The sequence below is a fragment of the Gadus macrocephalus genome, chromosome 4, assembly GCF_031168955.1.
Source record: "Gadus macrocephalus chromosome 4, ASM3116895v1".
In the NCBI taxonomy this organism is placed as follows: domain Eukaryota; kingdom Metazoa; phylum Chordata; class Actinopteri; order Gadiformes; family Gadidae; genus Gadus; species Gadus macrocephalus.
Window position 1 is genome coordinate 26,455,488 of NC_082385.1, and position 25,176 is coordinate 26,480,663.

The following is a 25,176-nucleotide window of genomic DNA, read 5'->3' on the forward strand; positions in this document are numbered from 1 at the left end:
TGGTCTGCTGTGGTGAGCGGTTGGGGGGGGGAAATAAATTCAAAGAGCACCTGTTTGTCTTCAAAGATTATTTTTTAACAAAACTCGCTAAACCTTTGAGCTATAATTGACATTCCAGACAAACGTTAACACCCTTTCTTTGAGATGATAAATCTACCGTGGCGGAGTCTTTGATATTTGACGTAAAACCTATTTGAAACCTAACGCTTGTGTTAAGTAGGCCTATAGACGTACCACCAAGGTCTCCTGTAAGTGCTTTGACCAGGAGAAGATAGAGCGCTGTACCCAATAGCGTTGTAAATTCACAAGAACCGATGAAGGCAGAAAACCTAAATGCTGCAGTGTTTTTGGTTGATTTTTCGGAATATGTTTTAAAGTTGTTTTTTTTAACACTGAACCAGGAAGTACTTACTTTGCGTCCGAGAGGACCTTCAGGGCCGATGTCACCGGGGGGACCGGCCAGACCCTGAGAAAGAACCGGAAGATGTTACTCTGAAAAGCACTTTGGATCTCCATAAAGGCAGTGTGGATCCCACACTAGAATCAGAACCAGCCACACCGACAAAACATACCATACGTTTAACTTATTCAAAGGTACACCCTTGTCGACACAGCTTGGCTATTTGTTGCTGAATCAACATAGTTCTGATCAAATCTCTTAGCATAAATCAGTACACACAATATTGAATACAATGCTTAATATAAATTAGGCTACTATTGCCAATGAGAAGCTGGGAAAGTGGGGCATTCTTCATAACGTGTTTTAATAAAGATGAAAATAACAAGCGATGGATCAGAAAATAAAGTTCACCTGTAGTCCCCGGATTCCTCGGTTCCCGGTGGGGCCCTCCACACCCTGGTCAACAATACAGTCAGTTAGCTGACATCACACATAATGCGTCTATGCTTAAAGCATTTCAGCAGACGGTTTTATCCAATCAGAGTGCAACCAACACATCAAAACGGTTGATTTAGTTCTTTCAGTGCTTTATTTTGACAAACGGATATACTAAGAAAACATGGGGGGCATCTAGGAAAACGTCCTTATTATCCCTTACTATAACCCTTGTAATAATCATGAAGCACAAGAACTTTGCCATCAACAATCACTAATTCTTACTTATCCTAGTTGTTGATAGGAAATTTTCATAAAGCTGATTAGCTAATTGTGATTTGTATTTGTGTTTTTATATTCATTAGAGTTGTTCCTCTTATCTGTTAATGAAAAGGAAGATAAAGTGAGTTCACCACAGAGCTGATGTTCGCTGTATCAACCCCAGGAAATATTTGCTGATTATAGATGAAAACATTGTGTTCCAGGTGTAAAGAGAGCTAAAGTTAACTACCTTTCAGCTCAATGGGACAGGGAAATAATGGTGGCTTTCAGTCGGAAAATGAAAGTGCAACTTACCCGTTCGCCTTTAATGCCAGGTGTTCCACATTCTCCCCTTTCTCCCTGAAAACACACAAAACATAACAACAGTTATCTTCACAAGGAATTTCAGGGCGCACTTGTTGGGAAACACCAATATGAGTTCTTATTCTGTTAATGATGGACAATGGTTTTTTGACATTTGTCAATGTCTGTACGTGTTATACGGTCATATTGTATAACAGATTTAAAAAAGTGTGTGTTCTTGTCTCAACTTGCTCGGCCAAATCTCCTGGGAATGAAGCAACACTGCCTGGCTTTATAAATCTAACGGTTAACCCCTTCCGAGTGTTGCACGGAATGTGAATATAAATGAACGTTTGAATACTTATGATGAAGCTGAACTCCATCCACCAGCGACGTCTTTGAAGACTTTACTTAACGTTTAAAAAGTAGGCTACCATCCAATAACGCCAGCCCTTTAGAGTCTAGAATCTTCCAAGCTTCCTCTCCTCGTCTCCTCACAGTCATCTACATGTTTTTCCGGGAATCAGGGGAGCCGTGTGACTCGAAGCAAACAAAACAAACACACAAACAAATATTTAAAGTATCTCGAATAGAGTCGACAGCACACCTTCTCTCCTTTGTAGCCGGATTTCCCCTGTGGTGACACAACAAAAAACAGAGAGAGCTATGAGTGGGCAATCCGACAGCAATCAAAAACACCACAGAAGCATTGAACAAAGAACTTTTTAGCAAACAACAATGGACTCCGATTCTTAAATATCTATTTGGGTTTCATAGTCACGAGCGCAGGATTTACATGCGCTGTGTGTAAATATAAAATGCTTCAACTTGTTCTCACCTCGGAGCCGTCGCGACCAGGGAGTCCGCTAAGTCCACTCTCTCCCTGGGGTCAAAAGGTCGACATTCAGCAGGACACTCAAAGACGGCCTCACAAAAACGATAATGTATGCATTCGAAACAACGACAGGACGTAGTACCTTAAAACCTTTGATACCTGGGGTTCCATCTTCGCCTGAACGCCCCTTCTTGCCCTGTGGAGTCCGCCACGCCGGTGACATTTAAACATCCATTATTAATGCAAGCAGAAACACACGGGATACAATCCAATCCCACACACACTGCTCTAAGACAGCCACCCACCTCAGTTTGTTGTGGATTGTGGGTGTGTATGCGTTTGTATGGGTACATGTTTATGTGTGGTTTGCCTGTTTGTGTGTGTGTGTGTGTGTGTGTGTGTGTGTGTGTGTGTGTGTGTGTGTGTGTGTGTGTGTGTGTGTGTGTGTCTGTGGTGTGTGGTGTGTGTTTGTGTGTGTGTGTGTGTGTGTGTGTGTGTGTGTGTGTGTGCGTGCGTGCGTGTGTGCGGTTTGTCCGTGTGTGATTATATGTGTATGGTGTTTCCTCTGTGTGTGTGTATGTGTGTGTGTGTATTATATGTCGTGGCTTAGTGTTTGTGTTTTTTTTTCCTGTTTGTGTGCGTGTGTGTGTGTATAATCATCCTCTGTCTGTGTGTTCGTGTGTGATTTTCCTGTGTGTGTGTGTGTGTGTGTGTGTGTGTGTGCGTTAATCACCTGTATGTGTATGTGTTTACTCCATATGTTTGGCATGATATTAGATAGGACTTATAGAGAGACTTATGCGTTGCTTTGGCCAATTAGGGCTTTACGAGGGGGGCCTGCCCGTTATTCCGACACCTCATTGTTCCGACGTCTCAATGGTCCGAAATATTTCCCATTAGATCGACATGCCACTATGCCATTGCCGACGGTTCAATGTTACGAAAACGGAACCCATTGGTCCAAAGGGCCGTTTGTCCGACTTTTCAAAAAGGAGGCGCATTAGGCCGACGGTTCAATATGCCGAATAGGCCTACATATAAAGAGTTTTATACCTCGCTCGTGCTCTTTTGTCACTTTGCTCTCCAATATTCATCGTGAACGTGATATGTAGGCCTTAGGTTGTATTTTGGTGCTTGGTGTGAGAGAGAGAGAGAGGTATACAACTCTTTATATGTAGGCCTCAGTGGCGGTTCTACGTCCAGTTACGCCCCGGGCAAGACTTCCTACAAGCGGGGGGGGGGGGGGTGGTGTTGTATCGTGAACCTACGGACTTCAGTGGGGGTTTCATTCCGTCTGTGCACGGCACCTTCTCAACGAGCAGGTGTGCGCCTGCAGCCAGTTATGTCGTACTTCATTGATAACCGCTACGCAGCACGCTTTTTTTTTTGTACTGCTCATGGTGCCCCCCATGTGATTTGGCGCCCCCCACAAATATGCCGCCCCGGGCGGCTGCCTGGTTCGCCCGTGCCTAAAACCGCCACTGGTAGGCCTATTCAGCATATTGAACCGTCGGCCTAATGCGCCTCTTGTTTGACTTATCGGACAAACGGCCCTTCGGAACAATGGGTTCCGTTTTCGTAACATTGAACCGTCAGCATAGTATGTCGATCTAATGGGAAATATTTCTGACCATTGAGACGTCGGAACAATGAGGCGTCGGAAATACGGCATGGCACGGCACCTTACGAGGTTCATTACCTCTTCCCATCCTGTCGGGAGCACATCTAAGCACTACTGCCTACACTCAGCTAACAGAGTCACTCTCACTCCCCTTACAAGTCATAAAACAACATGGCCGCCTCTGAACACGTGAGAAACCATGTTCAGAGGATAAAGGAAACGTATGCAATAAGAGTGAAACCGTGTTCGTAAATTAAAAAGACCAAAACAAAACTGTCTAAACTTAATTAATAACTTGTGTTTTGTAATTTCCTTTTTTCTTCTGCTATGTTTTGCTCATTTGGATCCCCAACTTAGGTGGATTGTTATTGGGTGACTTGTGATGCCACAAATTGCCCACTCCCAACATGTCTTGTCTGCGGATCAGTTCTGTACACAAGGTTTGCTGTCTGCATATAGCGTGTGAACTTCATCAACTGGAAACATCTAGCAATTTACTCCCCCCTCCCCCCTCCCCCACCCCTACTCCTCACTTCCAACTCTGAAATCTGGCAATTACATACGCAATTATCAAGGGGGCTTTTGTTGCTCACACTGCTCCCCTCCACATCTTCAAAGCAGACATGCTGGCAGTGATTGTGTCTTAGCGACTTCAGAAGATTATGTGTGGTTTTCACAGACAGCTACGATGTGACTTTGTGTGTGTGTGTGTGTGTGTGTGTGTGTGTGTGTGTGTGTGTGTGTGTGTGTGTGTGTGTGTGTGTGTGTGTGTGTGTGTGTGCATGTGTATGTGTGTGTTTCTAAGTGCGGTAGGGTGAAAGGAATGATGGAAAAACAATCCAGATAAAATATAAATCGACTCAAATATCAGATAACGTACTAATTAAATCAACCACACAAAAAGTCAAGATAGCAATTAAATTATGTTAAAACGAAATTGAAATATCAACATCAAATAAAAGAAAAAGCGTGTGTAGTTACCGCGGGGCCGACGGGGCCCCTCTCGCCCTTCTGACACGCGCACTGACTTTTGGCGACCGGACACTTGAAAGGGTAGGGAGACACGAGAGGGACAAAGTTAGCAGCGGAAGCCCTGACCCTACGGGTGGTGGATCAAAGCGTGCGGGAGAGCGGAGACACTTACCCCGTCCTCGGCCAGCTGGGTCTGGAAAAGAGAGAAACACAAAAGAAGAGTCAGAGTCAAGATCGGCCGTCAGACATGAAGGCTCGTCTCACAGCGACGCCAGAGCGATAACCAGATGGCTAGACTCAGAGAGGGCCTGTACCGCCATTTCTGTCCTGTTTTAGTGGTCTTGCACGCAGCGGCCACCGCTGTCGCCGTGGCGATGTAACTGTTCGATGTGTTGTTCGTTTTTAAGCGGGAAACATGCTCAAAACAAACGTCTCACTTTGAGATGTTTGACTCACGGCGTTACATTCCGACACCACGCCTTTATTTTGTCACAACCATAACAAGAAAAAACACAGCGAAACAATGCAGTAGACAATATATATAAACGCTAACAACCATAAACAATTCAGAACCTCCACACACACTGCCCCCCCCCCCCCCCCCCCCCCTCAGTCTCTCTCCCTTCCAGCAGACACTGAAACCACTTCAGATTAGCCATGTTTAATGTCTCTGTTCATACCGCTCGCCCTTCTTTTGTCTACGGACATGAAAGCCGTCATCTTCGTCTCCCCCAAGAAGAAGATGCAATAACAGAAGAATTCCATCCCCGGGCCGGCCTAACACAAAACACATGGAGGACGACCAGCCATGGAGGAATGGTCCCTCAAAAACGTTGAACATTTCCTCCGACCGGGGGATGGCCTGTCAGTCTGTCGCCACCAGAGGTCTGTAGGTTCTCTCTGTGGAGACGCCGTGGAAACTCTCAGGAAACACTCGATACAAGTTAGGCTACCAGGGGCCTCTTTAGGCAGACGAGACGAGATCTTATGCCGGCCGGGGGCCCCCTTCAGCACGTACACAGACGTATGGCTTTGATGACGTGCGTTCGATGCTCGCGTGAGATTGCCAGAAGAACACAGCGATAGGGGGTGTGTGATGAGGGAGTCCAGCGAGTTGAAAGCAGTATTTCAACCTTGTTGCGTATTTGGCATTTTAATATCCAGCTCACACAGCGTGAAACACTGTCTGCTCTGACTAGCAAGACTTTAGCGAGACACTTTCATTCAGATGAACGTCTCACTGTGGGTGAAGTTAGGTGGTTGGACATTGGTTTCAAATCCAGATCCCATCAGCTGGGGGCAACACCTGTGGACTATTGTGCATTCACACCTGCAAAAAGCATGAAAGGCAAGATGTTTTTACCCCCCATTCACTTGCTCTGAGCCGGATGCAAACCTTCAAATAAGGCGCTCCAAGACCGAACATGGATAGCTCCTGGCCTCATCAACAGGGGTGTGTTAGTGTCGGGAGGATGGTGCATTATCTCATCCTGTCTGGTTGCTAATGATCCGATTGCTAAACGGCTGTGAACGTAAATGTGCAGAAGCACTCGCCCAAATATGCAAAATAAATAAAATAATAGCTTAACCTTCTTCGGTGGATCTCAAATCGAGGTATGTTTTATCCTAACAGCCTGTGCCAACAGGGAGCCGTGGTAAGGGATTATTGAACTATGTGTCGTGCATGTCCGGTCTTGCCTGGTTCATTTAAGCTCACCCCCTCCCCTACTGTACCAAATAAACGACAGGATTTTTTCTGTAACCCGGAGCAGATGTTTCTGTCTGGGTGCATCTCATACCCGCCGGCCTGGGATTTTATTTACATTTGTTTCCTGCCCTGACTTTATGGTACACCTACAAGCGGCAATGTTTTATGGTGCATGTGTATATCTGTCTGTGTGAAAGTCTGCATGTGTGGCGGTGTGAAAGTGTGTGGCTCAAACTGGTGTCAGCTGACATCACCAAATTCCATTCCACCAATCGAAACCTGGCTTTCGTTTGGACTTTTTTGACGTTTTTTGTGGTAGTGGTGGTCGAGGAGGAGAAGGCTGAGGTTAAAGGGGAGGAGAAGGAGGGAGGAGAGGGGGAGGAGGGGAGGATGAGGAGGTAGAATGTGAGGAAGAAAAGGGGGAATAGGGTAGGTGTATAGGTGAAGTAGTGTAGGTGAATGTGGATGAGCTGGAGGAGGCCAAGGGAGGCTACCAAAGCATCATCAGATGTTTCTGCTAGGCTCAAACCGGTGTCAGCTGACGTCACCACATGCTATACCACCAATCGAAGCCTGGCTTTCGTTTTTGACTCGTTTTCCTACTCACAATCTCCTTGACCACCTTGTCCACGATGCCGCGGTCCTGCAGGTTGTGGAGGTAGCGCGCGGCGGGCGAGCTGGCAATCTGCCGCAGCATGCCCACGTTCGACACCTCGTTGGCTTGCGGCGTGATACCGATCGTGAAGAAGCGCACACCCTGGTTCTTGGCGTCCGCCACCGCCGCCAGGATGTCCGGGTTGCGGGGGTGGGAGTTGCCGTCGTACAGCAGGATGGCCACCTTGATGCTGGCCACTGGCGACTCCTCCAGGTAGAGCCGCGTCAGGTTGGTGATGGCGTACGTGGCGTAGGTGCCGTGGCCGATGTACACGATCGGGGCGATGCGCGCCTTGAAGTCCTGCACGCCGTGCCACTGCGCGAAGGTCTGCTCAACGATCACGTGGCTGCTGTACTGCAGCAGGGCGGCCCTCGAGGACACGCCGCGGCCCGACGCCAGCCGCACGCCCTGCAGCCGCTCGGCCACATCGGTGGCCAGCCGCTTCTCCTGAGCGTGGTGCTCCTTGGCGCTCTCCGAGCTGTCTACCAGGAAGGCCACCTCCACGCCGCAGTCCTCGCCGCCGAGCACTGTTGGGAGGGAGGGGGAGGAAGGGAGGACGGGGGAGGAGGAGTGGGGGTTGGCGGAGAAGGAGGAGGAGGGAGGGGGGAAGGTAGAGGATGACAGGAGATGAGGAAGAGGACACAGGAGAGGAACAATATGATGAAGATGGTGAAGAAAGAGAGGAGGATGAAGCGATAAAGAGGAGGATGAAGAGGAGGGAGGAAGACCACATGAAGAGGAGGAGGAAGCGGAGACAAAGCAAGAGTAGGACAATGAGGGAGTGCATGATGAAGGCGAGGTTAAGGAGTAAAAGATGGAGGATGAGGAGGAAGGAGAGGAACAGGCGAGCAAGTGCGGGATAGGCATACACCGCCACATACCCCACATACACATTGTCTGCACATCATTGGATACATATTTTTTTTTTTTAAATGGCATGAATAATTCATTCAGGTTGGATCCGAGACCTGAACCCGGACCTGCCTTTGGAGTCCTTGTAGCTTGGAGACATTTCATTCACTTCAACCCTTTGAACCTCAGTCTTGGTTCATGACCATCTACTCAGAACAAACAGGACCTATCGTGTATTTCCTGTCACAGCTGGAAACTTCCAATGATCTGCTGCTACACACATTGTCTGGGATCAAGACTACAAAGACCAACATGCATGTGATTTGTTTTTTTGGATTTTTTTTTTGGATAGCCAGGAGGTATTTTAAAAGCAGGAAATGACCTGTGCATATTTCCTCTCCAGGAGGGTTAAGACTTTTGTTTGAACTTTGAACCTCCCATGGAAGAATAAAGTATTTGGATCCAGTACTTACTTCAGAGTATTTAAGTGTTTTCTTTCTTTTGGATGATGTATTTATCAATTGCTAGGTTTGACCCCATTTTAATTAAGGGATCGCTCCACACGTCCATGAATCAAGCCAAACTTTCCACTTCTAAAAAGTGTCTGACAAGGTCTGTTGGGCAGGGCATCAATCACATTTATCTACAGGTGGAAGACATTTTCCATCGACAGAATGTGCCCAAGGATACAGAATCCCCGAGGGATTAACACATTTGGGGGTCACCAGGAATTTAATGGTTATGACAAGAGATAGATGGTTCTGGAAAAAACCCTACAGCCACGATGAACTCAAGTCCAAGGAACCCGCCATCTGGGGAGGAGTCACTTAACACACTTGAAGATAAAAAGCAACCTTTTTTTTTGTTGGAATGTTCCACAACAAAACAGTGCATTACAGTCAGAACATAAACTTTGGATGCCAGTCTTGAAAAATGTGTCACCTGAGTTCACCCCCTTCCTGCCCCTAACCCCCTCCAACTTGACCTAGCAACAAGGTTTAATCAAAAGACTCACATTCTCCGTTTTGAGGGATAGCGTTGGCCGTGGGCAGTTTGACCCTTCCCCGGGTGGACACCACTATCTCCTCGCGCTCTTCATGGAACTCCTGCGCAACAAGCGTGTGCATTCCACACAGCAGAACCAACCACTTCAGTACAGGGAACATGACCTCCAACTGCCTGCTGAGAAAGAGAGAGAGCCAGGGAGAAGGAGAGGGGAAGGAGAATGAGGGGGGAAAAGGTGATGGAAAAGCATGTACGTCGGACGGACTCAGACGGAAGTTCCCGCAGCGTGCTTCAACAAGCACGGCCGTTTTAAACTTCTCGTTTAACGCGCGCCGCATAACTCACCTGAGAGCGTTGCTGAGTCAGGGGTTCTTAGCGTGTTCTCCCCCACAAACGTCCAACTCCTTCCAAGCTTTGGAGTCTCCGGTCAGAGAACGTGAATGAATACAAATAAGAATGTCTCAAATAAATCGACAAAGAAAATACCCAAAACTATGTCAAAGGGGGTCCAGTTTTCTACATGAACTTCAGGACAGTTACTCCGAGTCCCTCCAGTAAGCTCCTGTCGCTCGTTTTTTGAAGCTAATTCCCCCAGAGAGAACTTCACAAGCTACAGCAGTGGCGTGGCCCTGGACATTCCTGGCGCTCTCATGCTCCTCAAGGTCTCCTGCTGCTCGCTCCGACTTCACAACTTATTGCACATGGTCTGAGGTGCTCTCCATTCAGGACTGCCTGAGTTTTGTGCTGAAGGCAGAACAGGAGCTGGTGCTGTTTCAAAGGGTGGAGGGGGGAGGCGGGGCACTAGGGTGGGCTGTGGGTGGGTGGCTGGGGTAAGGGTTGGGGTTTGGGGCGTGTGATGTCCTAGCCGTGGATTTTATGCAAATGTATCTTACTGTCCTGAATAGAACTGTTAGCCCCAAGCAGTGAAGCAATTTTATTTTCAGCGAGACCTTTTAAGATGACAAAGCTTTTTTCTCGTCTGTCTGATATGTGTTCCAAAGATAAAGTTAACCTGGCAGGTATGCCGACAACATTCTTTGATTCATTTGTTATTTTCATTATTCTTTGTTCATTATTTTCAAGTACTTATATTTGACGCCATCAGACAATATAGTCATTTATAACAAAAGATAGACAAAAATAGGTTGGAAGCTTCAATCATGCACTTGCGTGTAAGGAAACACAAGGTAGTGATTTCCTTGTTTAATCGACCTATTTTTGCTGCATGTCTGCAGTTTTTTGGCAGTCAAGTCAAGTAACAAGGTATGTTGACCCAATTTATCAAGGGTAGCTGTCACTGTATCTTCCAACAGCTCAAATGAAATGGTTTTCATAACAATAGAGTTAGGAAGAAGAGAGTTTTTTGGGTGTTCTGTGGCCGGTTTTTAAAACCCCATTAAATGGACGTAGCTAGCTCTGGAAAGTTTAGTGCCATCAGCTGTCTACTGCCCTACACTGATGGGCAGTCAATTTAAGACCTTCGCCCTGAAACAAACACACTGTGAGAAAAAGTGTGCTGAGTAGCATCTTGTCAAATGTTGGAATGCGGTTGGCATTGTCATGGTCTGTCTGTTTCCTTGTCTTGTTTTGGTGTGTTACCTGTTTTACTTTGGTATCTGTCTTGTTTCTCCCCATGTCAGGTTTCCCTCCTGTGATTACTGCTCCCTCCCTAATGTGTCTCAGCTGTTACTCGTTGCTTGCCCTGTGTGTGTTTGGTATTTAAGCCCTTGTCTTTCCGTTGTTCCTTGTCGGATCATTTTAGTTTGTGGTGAGTTCTGTCCTGTGTGTTCCCGGTGTTCCCCGTGTTCCCCGTGTCACCTGTGTTCCTTGCCTTTTTGAGTTAATAAATTATCCTTTACTCAAACTGTCTGCGTTTGGGTCCTACCTGCTAACCGTGACAGAATGATCCGACCATCATTGGACCAAGTGGACGTTTTTTTTGTTGGAGGCTGTGTTGGGGTGTACGTGCAGCGCTGTCGCTTCAAGGCCCGAGTTGGAGGGTGCCTTATGGACTATCAGAGTGGGGGTGTTGAGTGTGGAGTGCCATCCGGTTCAACATTTCTCTCCAGCCCCTGAGCTGACTCCGGTCCCCGAGCCCTGTCCGGTTCCTGAACTCTACCTTGACTTCCAGAGGGGTGCCGCCTTCTAAACCTTCCAGAAGGGGTGCACCCTATACCTTGACTTCCCGAGGGGTTCCGCCTTCCAAACCTTCCAGACCTTCCAGAAGGGGCCCGCCCTCTACCTCGCCCTCGTCTTCGCCGATGCCGGCCACCTGTGGGTCTTTGCCGTTGCAGGCCTCCAGAAAACAATTTTTGTTCCCTCCTCCTGGCTCCCCTCCACCCACCCTATTTGGATTTGACTTTTTTTTTTGCATGTCGTGGGTCGCCTGGTAGTCGACCCTTGAGGGGGGGTACTGTCATGGTCTGTCTTTTTCCTTGTCTTGTTTTGGTGTGTTACCTGTTTTACTTTGGTATCTGTCTTGTTTCTCCCCATGTCAGGTTTCCCTCCTGTGTGATTACTGCTCCCTCCCTAATGTGTCTCGGCTGTTACTCGTTGCTTGCCCTGTGTGTGTTTGGTATTTAAGCCCTTGTCTTTCCTTTGTTCCTTGTCGGATCATTTTAGTTTGTGGTGAGTTCTGTCCTGTGTGTTCCCGGTGTTACCCGCGTCACCCGTGTTCCTTGCCTTTTTGAGTTAATAAAATATCCTTTACTCGAACTGTCTGCATTTGGGTCCTACCTGCTAACCGTGACAGGCATTCAGTAGCTGACATCTGTATGTCCTGCTTTGAATACTACAGCAGAGAGGACCAGAATAGAGTGGAACAATGCCGCCAAAGTAAATTGTAATACCATTTCATGCAATAATGGCTCAATCTATGACATGATTCCTGACAGAAATGAAAGTCGTGGTTGAAGTTGAAATTCTTGTACACTCACGTTCATCAGGGAAGACTTGACCTGATGCCCTTACAACATTGTTTTTGTTTGCGAGTTATTTGTGAGTTACTGTGCTTACAAGGGGCGTTTGGCCTTTTGTACTCATTCCACTCTGACGCGACGCTCAGGGCATCGCTGAACCATCCCTCAAAAAGTGCTGTCTCCGACCACAGACAACAAAAACCTCTGACTTTTTTTTTGACGGAGCCGCAACTGTTTTAACAACGCAAACACATTCCAGGATTAATCCCTGACCACGTTCGTTTGAAGACTCTGAAGTCATCGAATATTCGGTTAAAAGAAGGCCCCCACTTAGAAAATACAACTCAGCCCCAAGCGTAATTAAACACATGCAGCCTCAACGCTGCGCATATTTAAATGTAATTCCTGAATCGCCCAAGGGCGCAATTTATCCTGCCCTAAATAATGCGAGAAGAGGATACATCGGCCTGGACCCATTTGTGAAAACAAAAACAAATGAAAGGAATTAATAGATTAGGACTTTTAAAGTATTGTCAGTGCTCTGCTATAGAAGCAGTGGCCAGGATGGTGGTGCAAGCGTTCCCAGGGGGACACAAGGGCACATTCAAGGGTACCTGTGCATATGTGATCAAGGTACACTTTGAGAGGCGCTGTTTTTGTGGGCCAAGGGCAGAGTACTTATTTTCATATGCCAGGCTCATGCGTAATAGTGACGCCTCGTATTTCCCCAGGATAACTGAAGAGTAAAAACGGCAGGAGAAAACACACACAGACACACACACACATACACACAAACAAACACACACACATGCACACATGCACTCACACACAGACACACAGACACAGACACACACACACACACACACACACACACACACACACACAAACACACAAATATATAATATAAGTACACATAATTTACAAAACACACACACGCACACACACACCTGCACGCATAAACAAACACATTCACACACCACGCATATGCACCCAGGCACCCAGGCACACTCACACACACACACACTCACACACACACACACACACACACACACACACACACACACACACACACACACACACACACACACACACACACACTCACTAATAAGTGATTCTACAAGTTTAACAAGACAATACAAGTTATATAAATACAGGCTCTGGTATTAACAACCTCAAAGACACCTAAATGTATGATGTCATTGCGTGCCTCCGCATGGTATTTTCCTATTCTGGCGCTCGCATACCTGGGAACTATTCCTATAGCAATACTCCTTTATTTGTCTTACTTTGTCCCAACATGTCTTTTTTTTTGTTGCCTAGACCGAGAGAGGCTAATAATAACATTGCAGCGCTCGGTGAAATCAGAATGATTCATTAAACAAACACAAGTCTGCGTTCCTCGGCGACACTATCACATCAGCAACAGCTTATAGAGATACGATTTAGGAATTAAAAAGAAAGGTGCATTTGTTAAACTTTCCTATGAATTTCCTTCATGGATTTTTTTTTTTTTTAGAAAGATGAAAGTAAACTGCCAATCATGGACCATCAGCCTTTTCTTTGAAGAGGCTCCTGCTCGATAATGGAAACAATTAGGGGAAATGTTCCGTTGGAAAATCACTGGAGTAATGTCAAACAGACATGCTATAGGATTTGCAGTGATCCGGGATCTTTAAAGGCATGTAAATATGGTATTTGTTTCTGAAATGTACGCCTATGCAAGAATTGGCAGGCATAGGCCTTGTGTTATGTATTACAATTTAAAGTGAGTCTTCTTAAAGGTCCCATGGCATGCTACTTTATGGATGCGTTAATATAGATATTATTGGGCCCATAACACAGTATTTGAAGACGTTCCCGAAATTCAGCCGTGTTGCAGAATTACAGCCACTATGAGCCAGTCGCACATCGAGCTTTCCACCAAACGTGCCGGTTCGGCGTCTGTAGCTTTAACGCAAAGGAGGAGGAGATAGGCGGGTCAAGGAGGAGGGTTGGGGTGTGGCCCTGAGCCCTGAGCAGGGAATCACGTTGCGCGCAGGCTGTAAATAAACCAAACACTGTGCGTGAAGATGTCCGTCAAAGAGTGACTTTCACATCATTGTTCTTAGACACTCCCTCTGTTTGCTGATTGGATGCACAAAATTTGGACGGAGAAAACCCACTAACATACCGCAGACCCAGACGTAGTACCGAAGGGAAATTCAAATTCAGCAGAAGTAATTAGGCGGGCGGAGCCGGGCTAGTGCTCCGGCGGGAGTCCTGGAGCTCTCTTTATCTAAATAATATCATATTATACATAGATATCTATATCATATAATATATTTTATCACGGCGAAAAGCTGTGTGCGCCTCCAGGCGATATTATGAATCTCAAACGACTGCGTCGGGTTCTCTGACGTCTCTCGTCCTTCCACTTGCACATCAATCTGAAACAGACTGAACCGTAGGGTACGCTGCCCACTGCCCGCCGCCCGCTGCCTGCTGCCCGCTGCCGGGCGGTGATGCCTTGCGGTGGTGGTGCCTCGCGGCAGCGGGCAGCAGGCAGCATGTCGCAGTATCTATGTATTATATGATATTATTTAGATATAGAGCTCCAGGACTGTAACGCAAGTGTTGTACTCTTCTTTGTTATTTGGATAACCCCTGCTGTTGGTGTTATGTCGCATAACACGTCGGACTCTCGTCTCTGGTATTTCCACAACGAGACTCCTAGTGGGGGTTATCTCAGCCATGGTTGAGAAGGAATTGGGGGAAAAGGAACTTTAGCGTTGACTCCCTGAAGTACATGAACATATAATACATATTATCACGGCCAAAAGCTGTGTGCGCCTCCAGACTATATTATGAATCACTAACGACTGCTTGGGGTTCTCTCCGACGTCTCTGGTTCTTCCACTTCCACATCAATCTGAAGTAGACTGAACTGTGCGCTACCCGCTGCCCGCTGCTCGCTGCCGGCTGCCCACTGCTCGCTGCCGGCTGCCGGCTGCCCGCTGCAGGGCGGTGGTGCTTCGCGGCGGTGGTGCCTCGCAGCAGCGGGCGGCGGGCAGCATGTCGCAGTTCATGTACTTCAGGGAGTCAAAGCCAAAGTTCCTTTCCCCCCAATTCCTTCTTAACCATGGCTGAGATAACCCCAACTACAGTCTCGTTGTGGGCATACCAGACTAGTCAAAGAACCGACGTCCGCCATAACACCAACAGCAGAACGGCTATCCAAATAACAAAAAAGTGTACAACACTTGCGTTACAGTGTGTGTAATCACACACACACACATGTGGCGCACGCACGTTCGTAGCTCATTGTCTCATCCAATTCTCTGGGCGGGCAAGGCAGAGAAAGGAGAGGTAACTTGGCCCCTTATGACGACATATGGGGCCACACCTCAAATCAGCGCGCTTGGGGGGGGGGGGGTATTACCGCCAATTTATGGAAGAAAGCTTTTTTCCTCACATGAGAAGCCCTAAACCCCTGATTACATCAAGATGTAAACTATAAAACTGTCATCGACATAAAAATCTATCAACATCAGAATAGCTATAAGTTCATTTGGATAATATGAGGCTAATTGATTGGCTGAGTCAATGGCAACAAAAATCACAAAATCTTTTTGATGGAAAAACGAGCCAACATTGAAACACATGTAAAACCCTCCCAGCGGTAGGACTGACCTTTCGCCTTTCTGTACTCAAGACTGGAAGGAAGTTTTCAGCATAGATTTGCTCGAGCAAACATTTCCATTAGGCCTACGTTCATTCTATTTTTCTGATATGTATGATGTGTCTTTACATGCCGATACAGACGAGTGAATAAGATTATGTTTATCCAGAGAGATGTCTGCGAGCAAACAGTGATGAACGATGGTGTTAGTTCAATAGCCTCGGGTTTTCTTTAGTGTTTTTTTATTGTCAGGGATTTTAGGGATCACAAAGGAGCCCCTGATTACACCGTTCAAAATGAATGGCATTAACCGCGCTACCGCTCTGCTCTCTAGTGGGAATACGTTAACATTACACCAGAAGATGCCAGACACCATGTATTTAAATGTCCTCTAAAGTTGGTGCCTATGGTTTCATACTTAACTTGTAAACGAAACAGCCCACGTCTCATTCTAATATTGTGAAACTGCCAACTAAAGTCACGTTTTTTTTAAGACAGGTGGACAGACAGAGGGTCGTAGGTTGAGGGCAGGAACAGGGGCAGGGGCAGGACCACAACAACCACAACGTCCCAGCCATATTGGAGAGGTATGTGGGGGGCTGGGGTTTTTCTTGATAAAAAGCTCTGTAACTTTGACATTTCTGATAGGATTTACATTTAATCATTATAATTGGTATATCTATATCGAATATCTTAAAATAGAAGTATAGGCCTATCTATACATCTATCTATATTTATAATTTTTTTTTTAACAAAAAAGATTTAAAGTCGGCAAGAATACATAACAAAAGTAAGCAACTATGAAAAGTAAATTTTAAGGTGCTTTTTATCTAGAAAAATTGCAGTCCTCACGTACATGTTCGTTTACACGTTTACAGGCCAACCTTGGCCTCCCCAATATGGCGGCGACGTTGACGTACATCCAAAGGCCAACGCTGCGTCTACGTCCGCACGTCAGGGAACAGAAGCGTCAACTGCCACACTCCCGGATGATGTGCGCATGTGCAAAGCAGGGACTTTACGCGGCGCCTGCGCACTGCGGTTCATTATAAAGGCACTAGCTGTCTCCGTCTCTTTCCACCTTCAACCATCGTGAACATGTTGGGTGCTGTGGGACGCTGCTGTACCGGGGCTCTGCAGGCGCTCAAGCCTGGCCTCCAGCCACTCAAATCTCTCGTCGGATCCCCGGCAGTCCTCTCACGTAAGCCCACCCCCTCTACTAGCATGCATGGAGAGTTTCGAAGAAGATAAAGGAGTTTAAAACCAAAGAGCGAACGGGTCAGGACGGCGGCTAGGCTAACTAGTGCTAGCCTTCAGTGAGGGTGGGCGGATCAGGCCGCGGTGTTAAAACATAAAATAATCCGTGTAACTCGGTCGTTTCTCCTTGAGGAAGGTGAAGCCTGGGTTCCATGTTGTCTCATGGATATATACTGCTAGATGTCTTAAGTCTGGGCGTTTTTGTCATTGTGTGAGCGCCGATGACCTTTATGTGTCACTACATGCTTACGAAGCTAATCCGTTAGCATGTGGTCAACTGTCTACTACACTATTCAAGTCATGGATGGCAGGCATTGATCTATTTATGATTACAAAAAACACGTAGGCTTGCAGCATTTGTAAAGAAAATGCTATTGCTCTCTGCGTTGACTTTGAGCAGAAGGTGAGCCAGACCGGTGCTATTTATGTGACCATGAGTATTCTTGTGTGGAGGTCACGTCCTATGGTCCACTGTCAATCCCTATGAAGTGTGCAATGAAGTTCCCCCATGATCGCATGTTTTGGTCAGCGGTGGGTCGCCAATTGCGGATAACCTTTGCACATAGGGAACATGGGCGGAGGACAACCTCCTTGACATTGGGGCAACCTGTTGCTTGAGCTGTCAAACTTGACCAGGTTTACGGGAACTAATCATCCCAGATGAGAAAATAGGTTGACAAGTTACAGGACTGTAATACGACTTCATAAATGAGAACTCTGTAAAACTACAATTGATGTGTTCACCCATGCCTTAGATATTGTGTTGAGCCCTGCCATCGTCGCCCTAATTCATCTTTTAGGTCTATTCTGACCGTTTTTCTATAAAGTCTCTTGGCAAGCAGAGTCTTCAATACCCATGGGTTACTATTGCTCTGAAATGTCCTTCTTGTTGAAGTTAAATTTCCAGTCATTTCTGTTTCCTCCCGACAGGCAGAGACTATGTGTCGCCTGCCGCTGCCGCTGTCGTCGCCCATGGCCGCATCGTGGCCGTCATCGGTGCCGTTGTGGACGTTCAGTTCGACGAGGGCCTCCCTCCCATCCTCAACGCCCTGGAGGTAGCCGGGCGCGAGTCTAGGCTAGTCCTGGAGGTGGCCCAGCATCTCGGTAAACACCCCCCTGCTCACTGTGTACACCTCTAGGTCATGTTTGGGGATATGACGCTGTATGTACATAGCCTGACGCACAAGATGGTTTGTGACACTGTTGCTAGGGCCAGGCACTTTCAAAGAAATACGTGCCAGGTGTTTGGATGAACTAGCGGTCTATCACCCATCATGCAGTTCCTCCTTTTGAAAGTATAAAACCAAATCTCTAAAGTCCTTTTTTAAAGTTCACCTTCTAGAGAGAACAGTCTTACCGGCAAAGTAACTGTTTTTAATGTGTAACCCTGACTCAGTTCTACCTGACAAATAAATCAAATTTATCCTGTGTTTTTTGGTCTGTTAATAATGCTGTGATTTCTCCAGGTGAGAACACTGTGCGTACCATCGCCATGGACGGTACCGAGGGTCTGGTGCGCGGCCAGAAGGTCCTGGACACCGGCGCCCCCATCAGGATCCCCGTGGGCCCCGAGACCCTCGGTCGCATCATGAACGTCATCGGCGAGCCCATCGACGAGAGGGGTCCCATCTCCACCAAGCAGTGAGTCTCAGGGGAATTTGCGTTTGTCTCTGCCAGTGGTGGAAGAATCTACCGATGAATCAATTTACTAAATATGCACTGCATCATTATTATATATGTTTTTTTACCTGCCAAATCGTCATAGTTTCTTTGTAGTTTAAACTAAAGGTTTGTTGGCTGATGTTTAGAGCGCTCGGGTTGGTGGAGTTCAAAGGTTAACAATAGCCAGGAATCCCCCAAAATCAATTTTCATACAAGTGTGTATGCAAATGTATAGCAGCATTGCGCTACAGGTGGTCTAATTAGCAGATGACTCAATTTCAGTGAGCACTACATACAACCTGTTCTGCCCAATGGGCGAATGGCAAAGCACCCTACTCTAAAATGTGACAATAAGTGACCTGTTTTATTAACGTCTCCCGCAGGACTGCCCCCATCCACGCTGAGGCCCCAGAGTTCGTGGACATGAGTGTGGAGCAGGAGATCCTGGTGACGGGCATCAAGGTGGTGGACCTGCTCGCCCCCTACGCCAAGGGAGGCAAGATCGGTACGTGGTCCCTGGCTCATGTTGTCCCTTCCTTGACAATTGAAATCCCAAAACCATCTTTTAACTGAGTGGCCAGGTCTCTCTTGGAAAATAGTTTTAAGTCTCCGATTGAAAACTCAGACTTATCTGGTTAAATAAAAAATGTAATTGTGATAATGGGATGTTTGTGGTGGACCGTGACGGTGGGTTTCAATGGGGGAGGAAATGAAATCGAGGGCATGGGACGGCAAAGAGGGATCCTCGAGGACTGATTCGTAATTTTCCCCCGCCTTCCAGGTCTGTTCGGCGGTGCCGGTGTGGGCAAGACCGTGTTGATCATGGAGCTGATCAACAACGTGGCCAAGGCCCATGGTGGTTACTCTGTGTTCGCCGGGGTGGGTGAGCGCACCCGCGAGGGAAACGACTTGTACCACGAGATGATTGAGTCCGGAGTCATCAACCTCAAGGACGACACCTCCAAGGTACACGTAGTGGGCAGGAACGCGTGATGTCAGGGAAAACATAATACTACGGGTGTGTGTGGGCCACTCTGTGAATGCTTTTATTCTTGGTACGTAACACGTGTACATTCTTGGCTTAACTGCCCCTCCCCCTCATAGTCAGAAATGGAGCTGCTATATCTGGCAGTGTGCATGCCTTGCCTGAGCAATCTCATTACACTGTACCAGTTGGTATTGTGTAGCTCAATCAAAGCACGGCGTTCACACTGCCAGGGTTGGCGGTTCGATTCCAACGGGGACCGTCCATTGCAATAATGTATTCACACATGCGTGGATTATTGTTGTTTAATATTTATTGGGAGTTAGGCAATGTGTGCTTTTAATCAGCTTGAAGGAAAAATGGGGTTTAGTCAAATCCCCCATCACGGCACATGAAATCCTGAAGAGCAGGTCCTACTGCAATGAAAGTTGCAATTTTAGTTTTCAGCTAGCTTTCAATTGCCTGTATATAGCTCTAGTCAATGCTGATCGATAGTGATTTATATGATGTTGTAAATCACATTAGAGCAGTAACGATACACCAACTCAAGATTCGGTTTGTATCATGATTTTTTTTAACCGCGGTTCGATACATCCCAAGATTTCTTTAAATTTCTAAAGTATTTTATTACGCCTGTATAACAATTAACTGAATGTAACAAATAATTTGGTACACTGAACAGATTTGAACAGAAAGCATCATATTAAAGTATAGCTAAATAAATAACCAAAGAATTCTCTATTCTGTAACGCCAAAATAATACTGTTGCAAAATAAATGGAATTTAACTCGATTTAGGAAAGGATTCAAAACAATGTCAATGAAGTTATTCTGGTAATTCAACAAAGTAAATTAAATTGCACCCTTATTTGAATAGTTTGGTAGCACTAAGTTCCCGCTAGAAAAAAAAAACATGACCGTCTGATTCCAAATAACGAGGCATAGTGTTACGAGTAGCGTGTGTGTGCGTGAAAATGGCAGTGTGAGTGACGTCAGCACATTGCACACTGCGACTTTAACTGTAATTTCTAACCGTTTTCTCTGTCCTCCAGGTGGCGCTGGTGTACGGCCAGATGAACGAGCCCCCAGGCGCGCGTGCCCGTGTGGCCCTGACCGGCCTCAGCGTGGCGGAATACTTCCGTGACCAGGAGGGTCAAGACGTGCTGCTCTTCATCGACAACATTTTCCGCTTCACGCAGGCCGGATCTGAGGTCGGTCCCCATTAGGGATTCAGTTTGAATTGAGATAGGCAGAGCAATGGTTTAATCCATAGGTTCATTGTTATTATTGAGTCTTATTGTTCTTTCCCACAGTTTGGGTTTAAATATAGATCTTATTGTAGTCATGTTTTGAAGCACATATTGACGCAAACCATTTTGTATGACGGTTTGCTTTACAAAAAAACTCATTACAAAAATATCTGATGTAAAAATTAACTGATAAACTGACTAAATAAGATAACCCACTTGGGGTGGTGCAAATTTAATATTTGGCTAGTTTGTTTGAGTCATAAATATCTAAATGGCACAGGAATGGATTTGGTTTCTGTCCTTCACGGCAGTAGGAACGAAAAATTAATTCTATAAATGTGTAATTATAAATTCACTTGTAATAAGACACTATAAACGAGGAAGTAGACTACTATTATGGCATGTTGAGGGTTTGATGTTGACCGTGGGTCCTCTCCGGTCCGCCCAGGTGTCCGCCCTGCTGGGTCGTATCCCCTCCGCTGTAGGCTACCAGCCCACCCTGGCCACCGACATGGGAACCATGCAGGAGAGAATCACCACCACCAAGAAGGGCTCCATCACATCTGTCCAGGTGAGGGGCTGTTCTGGGGCTTCCTGTCCTGTCCAGGGTGTTGTGGTGTTAACTGCAGCCCCACTTTGTAAAATTTTTTGTCAATGAAAAAAACGATTGATTATAAAGATGTAATGTCGTCATTTGTAAATGAAAGACCCTAGGAGACTTTTGTTCTGAATACACCATCAAAACGAATGCCAGTTTTTAAAATGGCATGACTTTCACAATTTATGTTGGGAAAATTATAATATAAAATCGTTTCATATTTGTGAGAGGCTCGACTGCAACCTAAAATCAGTTGGTGCGATCCTACAATTCCAACGTTGGTTAAGATGGATAATGTAGTGCAATATCCTAAACTTGAGTCCAAGCTGGCGCTATGTCTCCAACATTGATTGAAGCATGGTTGAGACCCGGTCATGTGCCTTAATAAATGTTTTCACCCACAAGGAAGACTTTATTGTATTTTAAAGAGGAAAAACATGTTAACGTCTTTGCTTCCAGGCCATCTATGTGCCCGCTGACGATCTGACTGACCCCGCGCCCGCCACCACCTTCGCCCATCTTGACGCCACTACCGTGCTGTCTCGTGCCATTGCTGAGCTGGGTATCTACCCCGCCGTGGACCCCCTTGATTCCACCTCCCGTATCATGGACCCCAACATTGTGGGCTCTGAGCACTACGACGTCGCCCGTGGTGTGCAGAAGATCCTCCAGGTGCGTTTACCCATCATGCCTGGCAGTAGGCCTGTTCACAATGCACTAAATGCCCACATTGTGGTTCTACAAAACCTTTTTTGTGACTTTAAACCAAATCAGACGTTTTGATGAATTGGTTAGTCACACTTTAGTACATGGGGTCAAACCTACTCGCTGGCTAATTCAGGTGACCTCAAACCTACTAGCGAGCTAATTCAGGTGACTTCTGGCTAATTCAGGTGACTGCAAACCTACCGGCTAGCTAATTCAGGTGACCTCAAACCTAACCCATAGCTAATTCAGGTGTCCTCAAACCTTCCGGCTAGCTAATTCAGGTGACCTCAAACCTACCCTCTGGCTAATTCAGGTGACCTCAATGTTGCCCTCTAAGCTAATTCAGGTGACCTCAATCCTACCGTCTAAGCTAATTCAGGTGACCTCTCACCTACCATCTGAACTAATTTAGGGGACCTCAAACCTACCCTCTAGCTATGTCAAGTGACCTTAAACCTACCGGCTAGCTGACTCGGGACACCTCAAACCTACCAGCTCGCTTATTCAGGTGACTTCAATCCGACTAGCGAGCTAATTTGGGTGACCTCAAACCTACCCTCTAGCTAATTTAAGTGACCTCTAGCTAATTATATTGACCAAAAACATAGTGGCTGGCTAATTGAGATGAAATGCATGCAGCATTTTAGAAAGACGCCATTTGGCATATTGTTTGGTCAGCTAATCAACAAAAACGCTATATTTTAGTCCAAACCTGCACCGCTGCTTGTTCACAAGCAGCGCTCTTAATAAATGACTGGCATGGAAGACGTAGTCAACATTTTGGCTTTCAAACCACACCCATTTTGACACTCAACATTTCCTCCTCCCTTGTCTCCACGCCTCCTCAGGACTACAAGTCCCTGCAGGACATCATCGCCATCCTGGGAATGGACGAGCTGTCTGAGGAGGACAAGCTGACGGTGGCCCGTGCCCGCAAGATCCAGCGCTTCCTGTCCCAGCCCTTCCAGGTGGCCGAGGTCTTCACCGGCCACGCCGGCAAGCTGGTGCCCCTCAAGGAGACCATCAAGGGCTTCCAGAGCATCCTGCACGGTACGTAGCCGCCGGCTGCATTGGCCACTGTTAGCAGTCGCTTTGCTGGGGGTAATGGTAGTAGTAGTGCTGAAGATGGGTTTAAAAGAGCCAAAATGTGTGAGTAGCTGTCGCTACTTGGGTTATGAATGCCTCTAATTTTTCATGGTCATTGGGTGGTATGAACGAATCTATTATTCGATGTGTGCCGACATTCACAAAGGCAGCCATGGATCATCGGCAAGAAATCACTTAATATCTTAAACGCATATAAACAACTGCCTGCTAAGTAGTTCCAATTAAATTGTCTGTTGGGAAAAATTAAACTGTAATCAGACAAGGCGGTTATATGCTATAGGCCCTAGAGTATCTGCTGTATAAAGGCTTGGACGAATTTTGAATTATAAATATGTACAATGCATAACGTTGGCTCATAGCTGAGTGGACTAGAATACCTCCCGTTGCCAAGTCGTAGCTAAGGTCCGTCCCAAAGCTTTTGAACTTTGAATTATTTACTGGAGGAGTGAACAATGTTTCAGTTGCATAAGAACCTTAAGGGAAGGTAATTGTTCCGGGTATTAGTCATGGGATTTTTTTTTTTTTTTTAATGTTAACGGTCCAAATGTCAAATCGATTTTCACCCTCGGGAACGTATAATAGAATATTCTGACCCATCCCTAGTCGCAACATTTCGTCACGTGGCCCCCTACTGAAATCACTAGTGGGCTACCCAGGTGCCATGCTCCATGATCAACAAAACAGTTTTGCTAAGTCCACTGGGAATGGTAGTGGTTAAACATTGGCCCGCTTTAAGGTGCCATCGCTATCTTATCCAGAACACTGCAGCACTCCTCGTGTTCAACCTAACTAAATTCTACCATGTGACATCCACTATGGTAGATTCATTTTTGGCCCTGGTTTGTAGCACCGTGCTAGACTTTCAACCAGGGTTAATTTTTTGCTGCAAGGAAATGTTTGCTTAATTTTGTGATATTCACATTTTATATGAGTTAGTCAGAGCTTTTTCCAATAGTTTTCATACCCCTTGTTAAGCTTTTTATTGAATTTGTCCTCTCCTCGTTCCACAGGCGAGTACGACGCCCTCCCAGAGCAGGCCTTCTACATGGTGGGACCCATCGAGGAGGTGATCGAGAAGGCCGCCAGGCTGGCTGAGGAGCATGGTTCTTAATAATTCTCCAGACAATAAAACCGTTGTGGGGCGGGGGGGATCGGAGTGTATGCAAGAATAGAGAGGGTGGGGATACTCCTCAACTTGGAGCACTTGGGGAGGGGTCGGGGTTTATAAAACATCAATATGCATAAAATGTACCTGTCCTGTCATCCTGAAAAGTTATATTTAATGTTTCCAATGTATGGAAGATGGATTAAAGATCTGTCTTTACATAAAAGATACGTTCTGTATCAATTCGTTTTCTAGTTTTGTGTTGACCATGCTAGGATGCAGTTGTTCCAAATGGGTGTGGATGTCTGTGTTCATTTTGACCACTAGATGGCAGCCATGTGTCAAGCTGTTGCTTCACATACTGTCTCAAGTGTTGCAACTTGATGACCAGAAATGAAAATAAAAACGTAACGAATAAATGATTTATGGCTCTCTGGATCACACGCCAAGTTTCGATTTCTGAATAATATCAAGGCATCCCTTCAATTATTACCAGAATGACCTTGAATCTCATGGCCCTGCGGTCTTCGGTGAGGGTTTCAGTTCACAATAGTATATACAACCACCTGGTGCAGCCGTTTCAATTCCATTCAAAAAGCTCTATGGCACGACTATTTTGAACAGTTACTGATGCATTAACTTTTTTTTTTGTACTTGATGGAAGTATGTTCTTTCCCTGCGTGATTTGTACATGTTAATGCATAATTATATGCAACTACCAACGTATACATTGGTAGTTAAGGCGGGACAAGGCCTTAACCATAGTGCTGGGGGGAAACACTTATTTACAAGAAGCTATTCTATTTAGCGAGTATTTCAATATTGTCTTCCACACTGACTAGATTGATTAGAAAAATGATTGCAAGCAGCAGCCTTGAACCC

General features: G+C 46.2%; 2 protein-coding genes and 1 long non-coding RNA gene across 4 annotated transcripts in view; 1 reads left to right on the forward strand and 2 right to left on the reverse strand.

Annotated features, from left to right (window-relative positions):
- LOC132456442 (collagen alpha-1(XXVIII) chain-like) overlaps positions 1–9,834 on the reverse strand; it is a 30,352-nt gene extending 20,518 nt beyond the window's left edge. The window contains exons 1-11 of one of the 2 annotated variants that reach the window (XM_060050792.1): positions 9,393–9,832; positions 9,058–9,224; positions 7,143–7,717; positions 5,000–5,020; positions 4,837–4,899; positions 2,377–2,430; positions 2,238–2,282; positions 2,007–2,033; positions 1,412–1,456; positions 812–856; positions 413–466 (exon numbers count right to left, since the gene is read on the reverse strand). In XM_060050792.1, coding sequence (XP_059906775.1) covers positions 413–466; positions 812–856; positions 1,412–1,456; positions 2,007–2,033; positions 2,238–2,282; positions 2,377–2,430; positions 4,837–4,899; positions 5,000–5,020; positions 7,143–7,717; positions 9,058–9,208 — 1,080 coding nt within the window. In that variant the 5' untranslated portion in view covers positions 9,209–9,224; positions 9,393–9,832. Of the gene's footprint in view, positions 1–412; positions 467–811; positions 857–1,411; positions 1,457–2,006; positions 2,034–2,237; positions 2,283–2,376; positions 2,431–4,836; positions 4,900–4,999; positions 5,021–7,142; positions 7,718–9,057; positions 9,225–9,392 lie in introns of both variants that reach the window. The other variant, XM_060050791.1, reaches the window with a different exon arrangement.
- Positions 9,835–16,591: 6,757 nt separating this feature from the next.
- Positions 16,592–24,716, forward strand: LOC132456450 (ATP synthase subunit beta, mitochondrial). Its single transcript, XM_060050803.1, has 10 exons — positions 16,592–16,824; positions 17,811–17,984; positions 18,347–18,521; positions 18,926–19,047; positions 19,324–19,508; positions 20,579–20,737; positions 21,225–21,347; positions 21,834–22,046; positions 22,931–23,132; positions 24,200–24,716. Exons 1-10 carry the CDS (start codon positions 16,722–16,724, stop codon positions 24,298–24,300), a joined length of 1,557 nt encoding a protein of 518 aa, XP_059906786.1. The 5' UTR covers positions 16,592–16,721; the 3' UTR covers positions 24,301–24,716.
- Positions 21,831–22,938, reverse strand: LOC132456455 (uncharacterized). The gene is made up of 2 exons (XR_009525480.1): positions 22,474–22,938; positions 21,831–22,440 (listed from the first exon to the last, which is right to left on the reverse strand). It is a non-coding gene; the product is annotated as an uncharacterized LOC132456455 (long non-coding RNA).
- Positions 24,717–25,176: the final 460 nt, after the last annotated feature.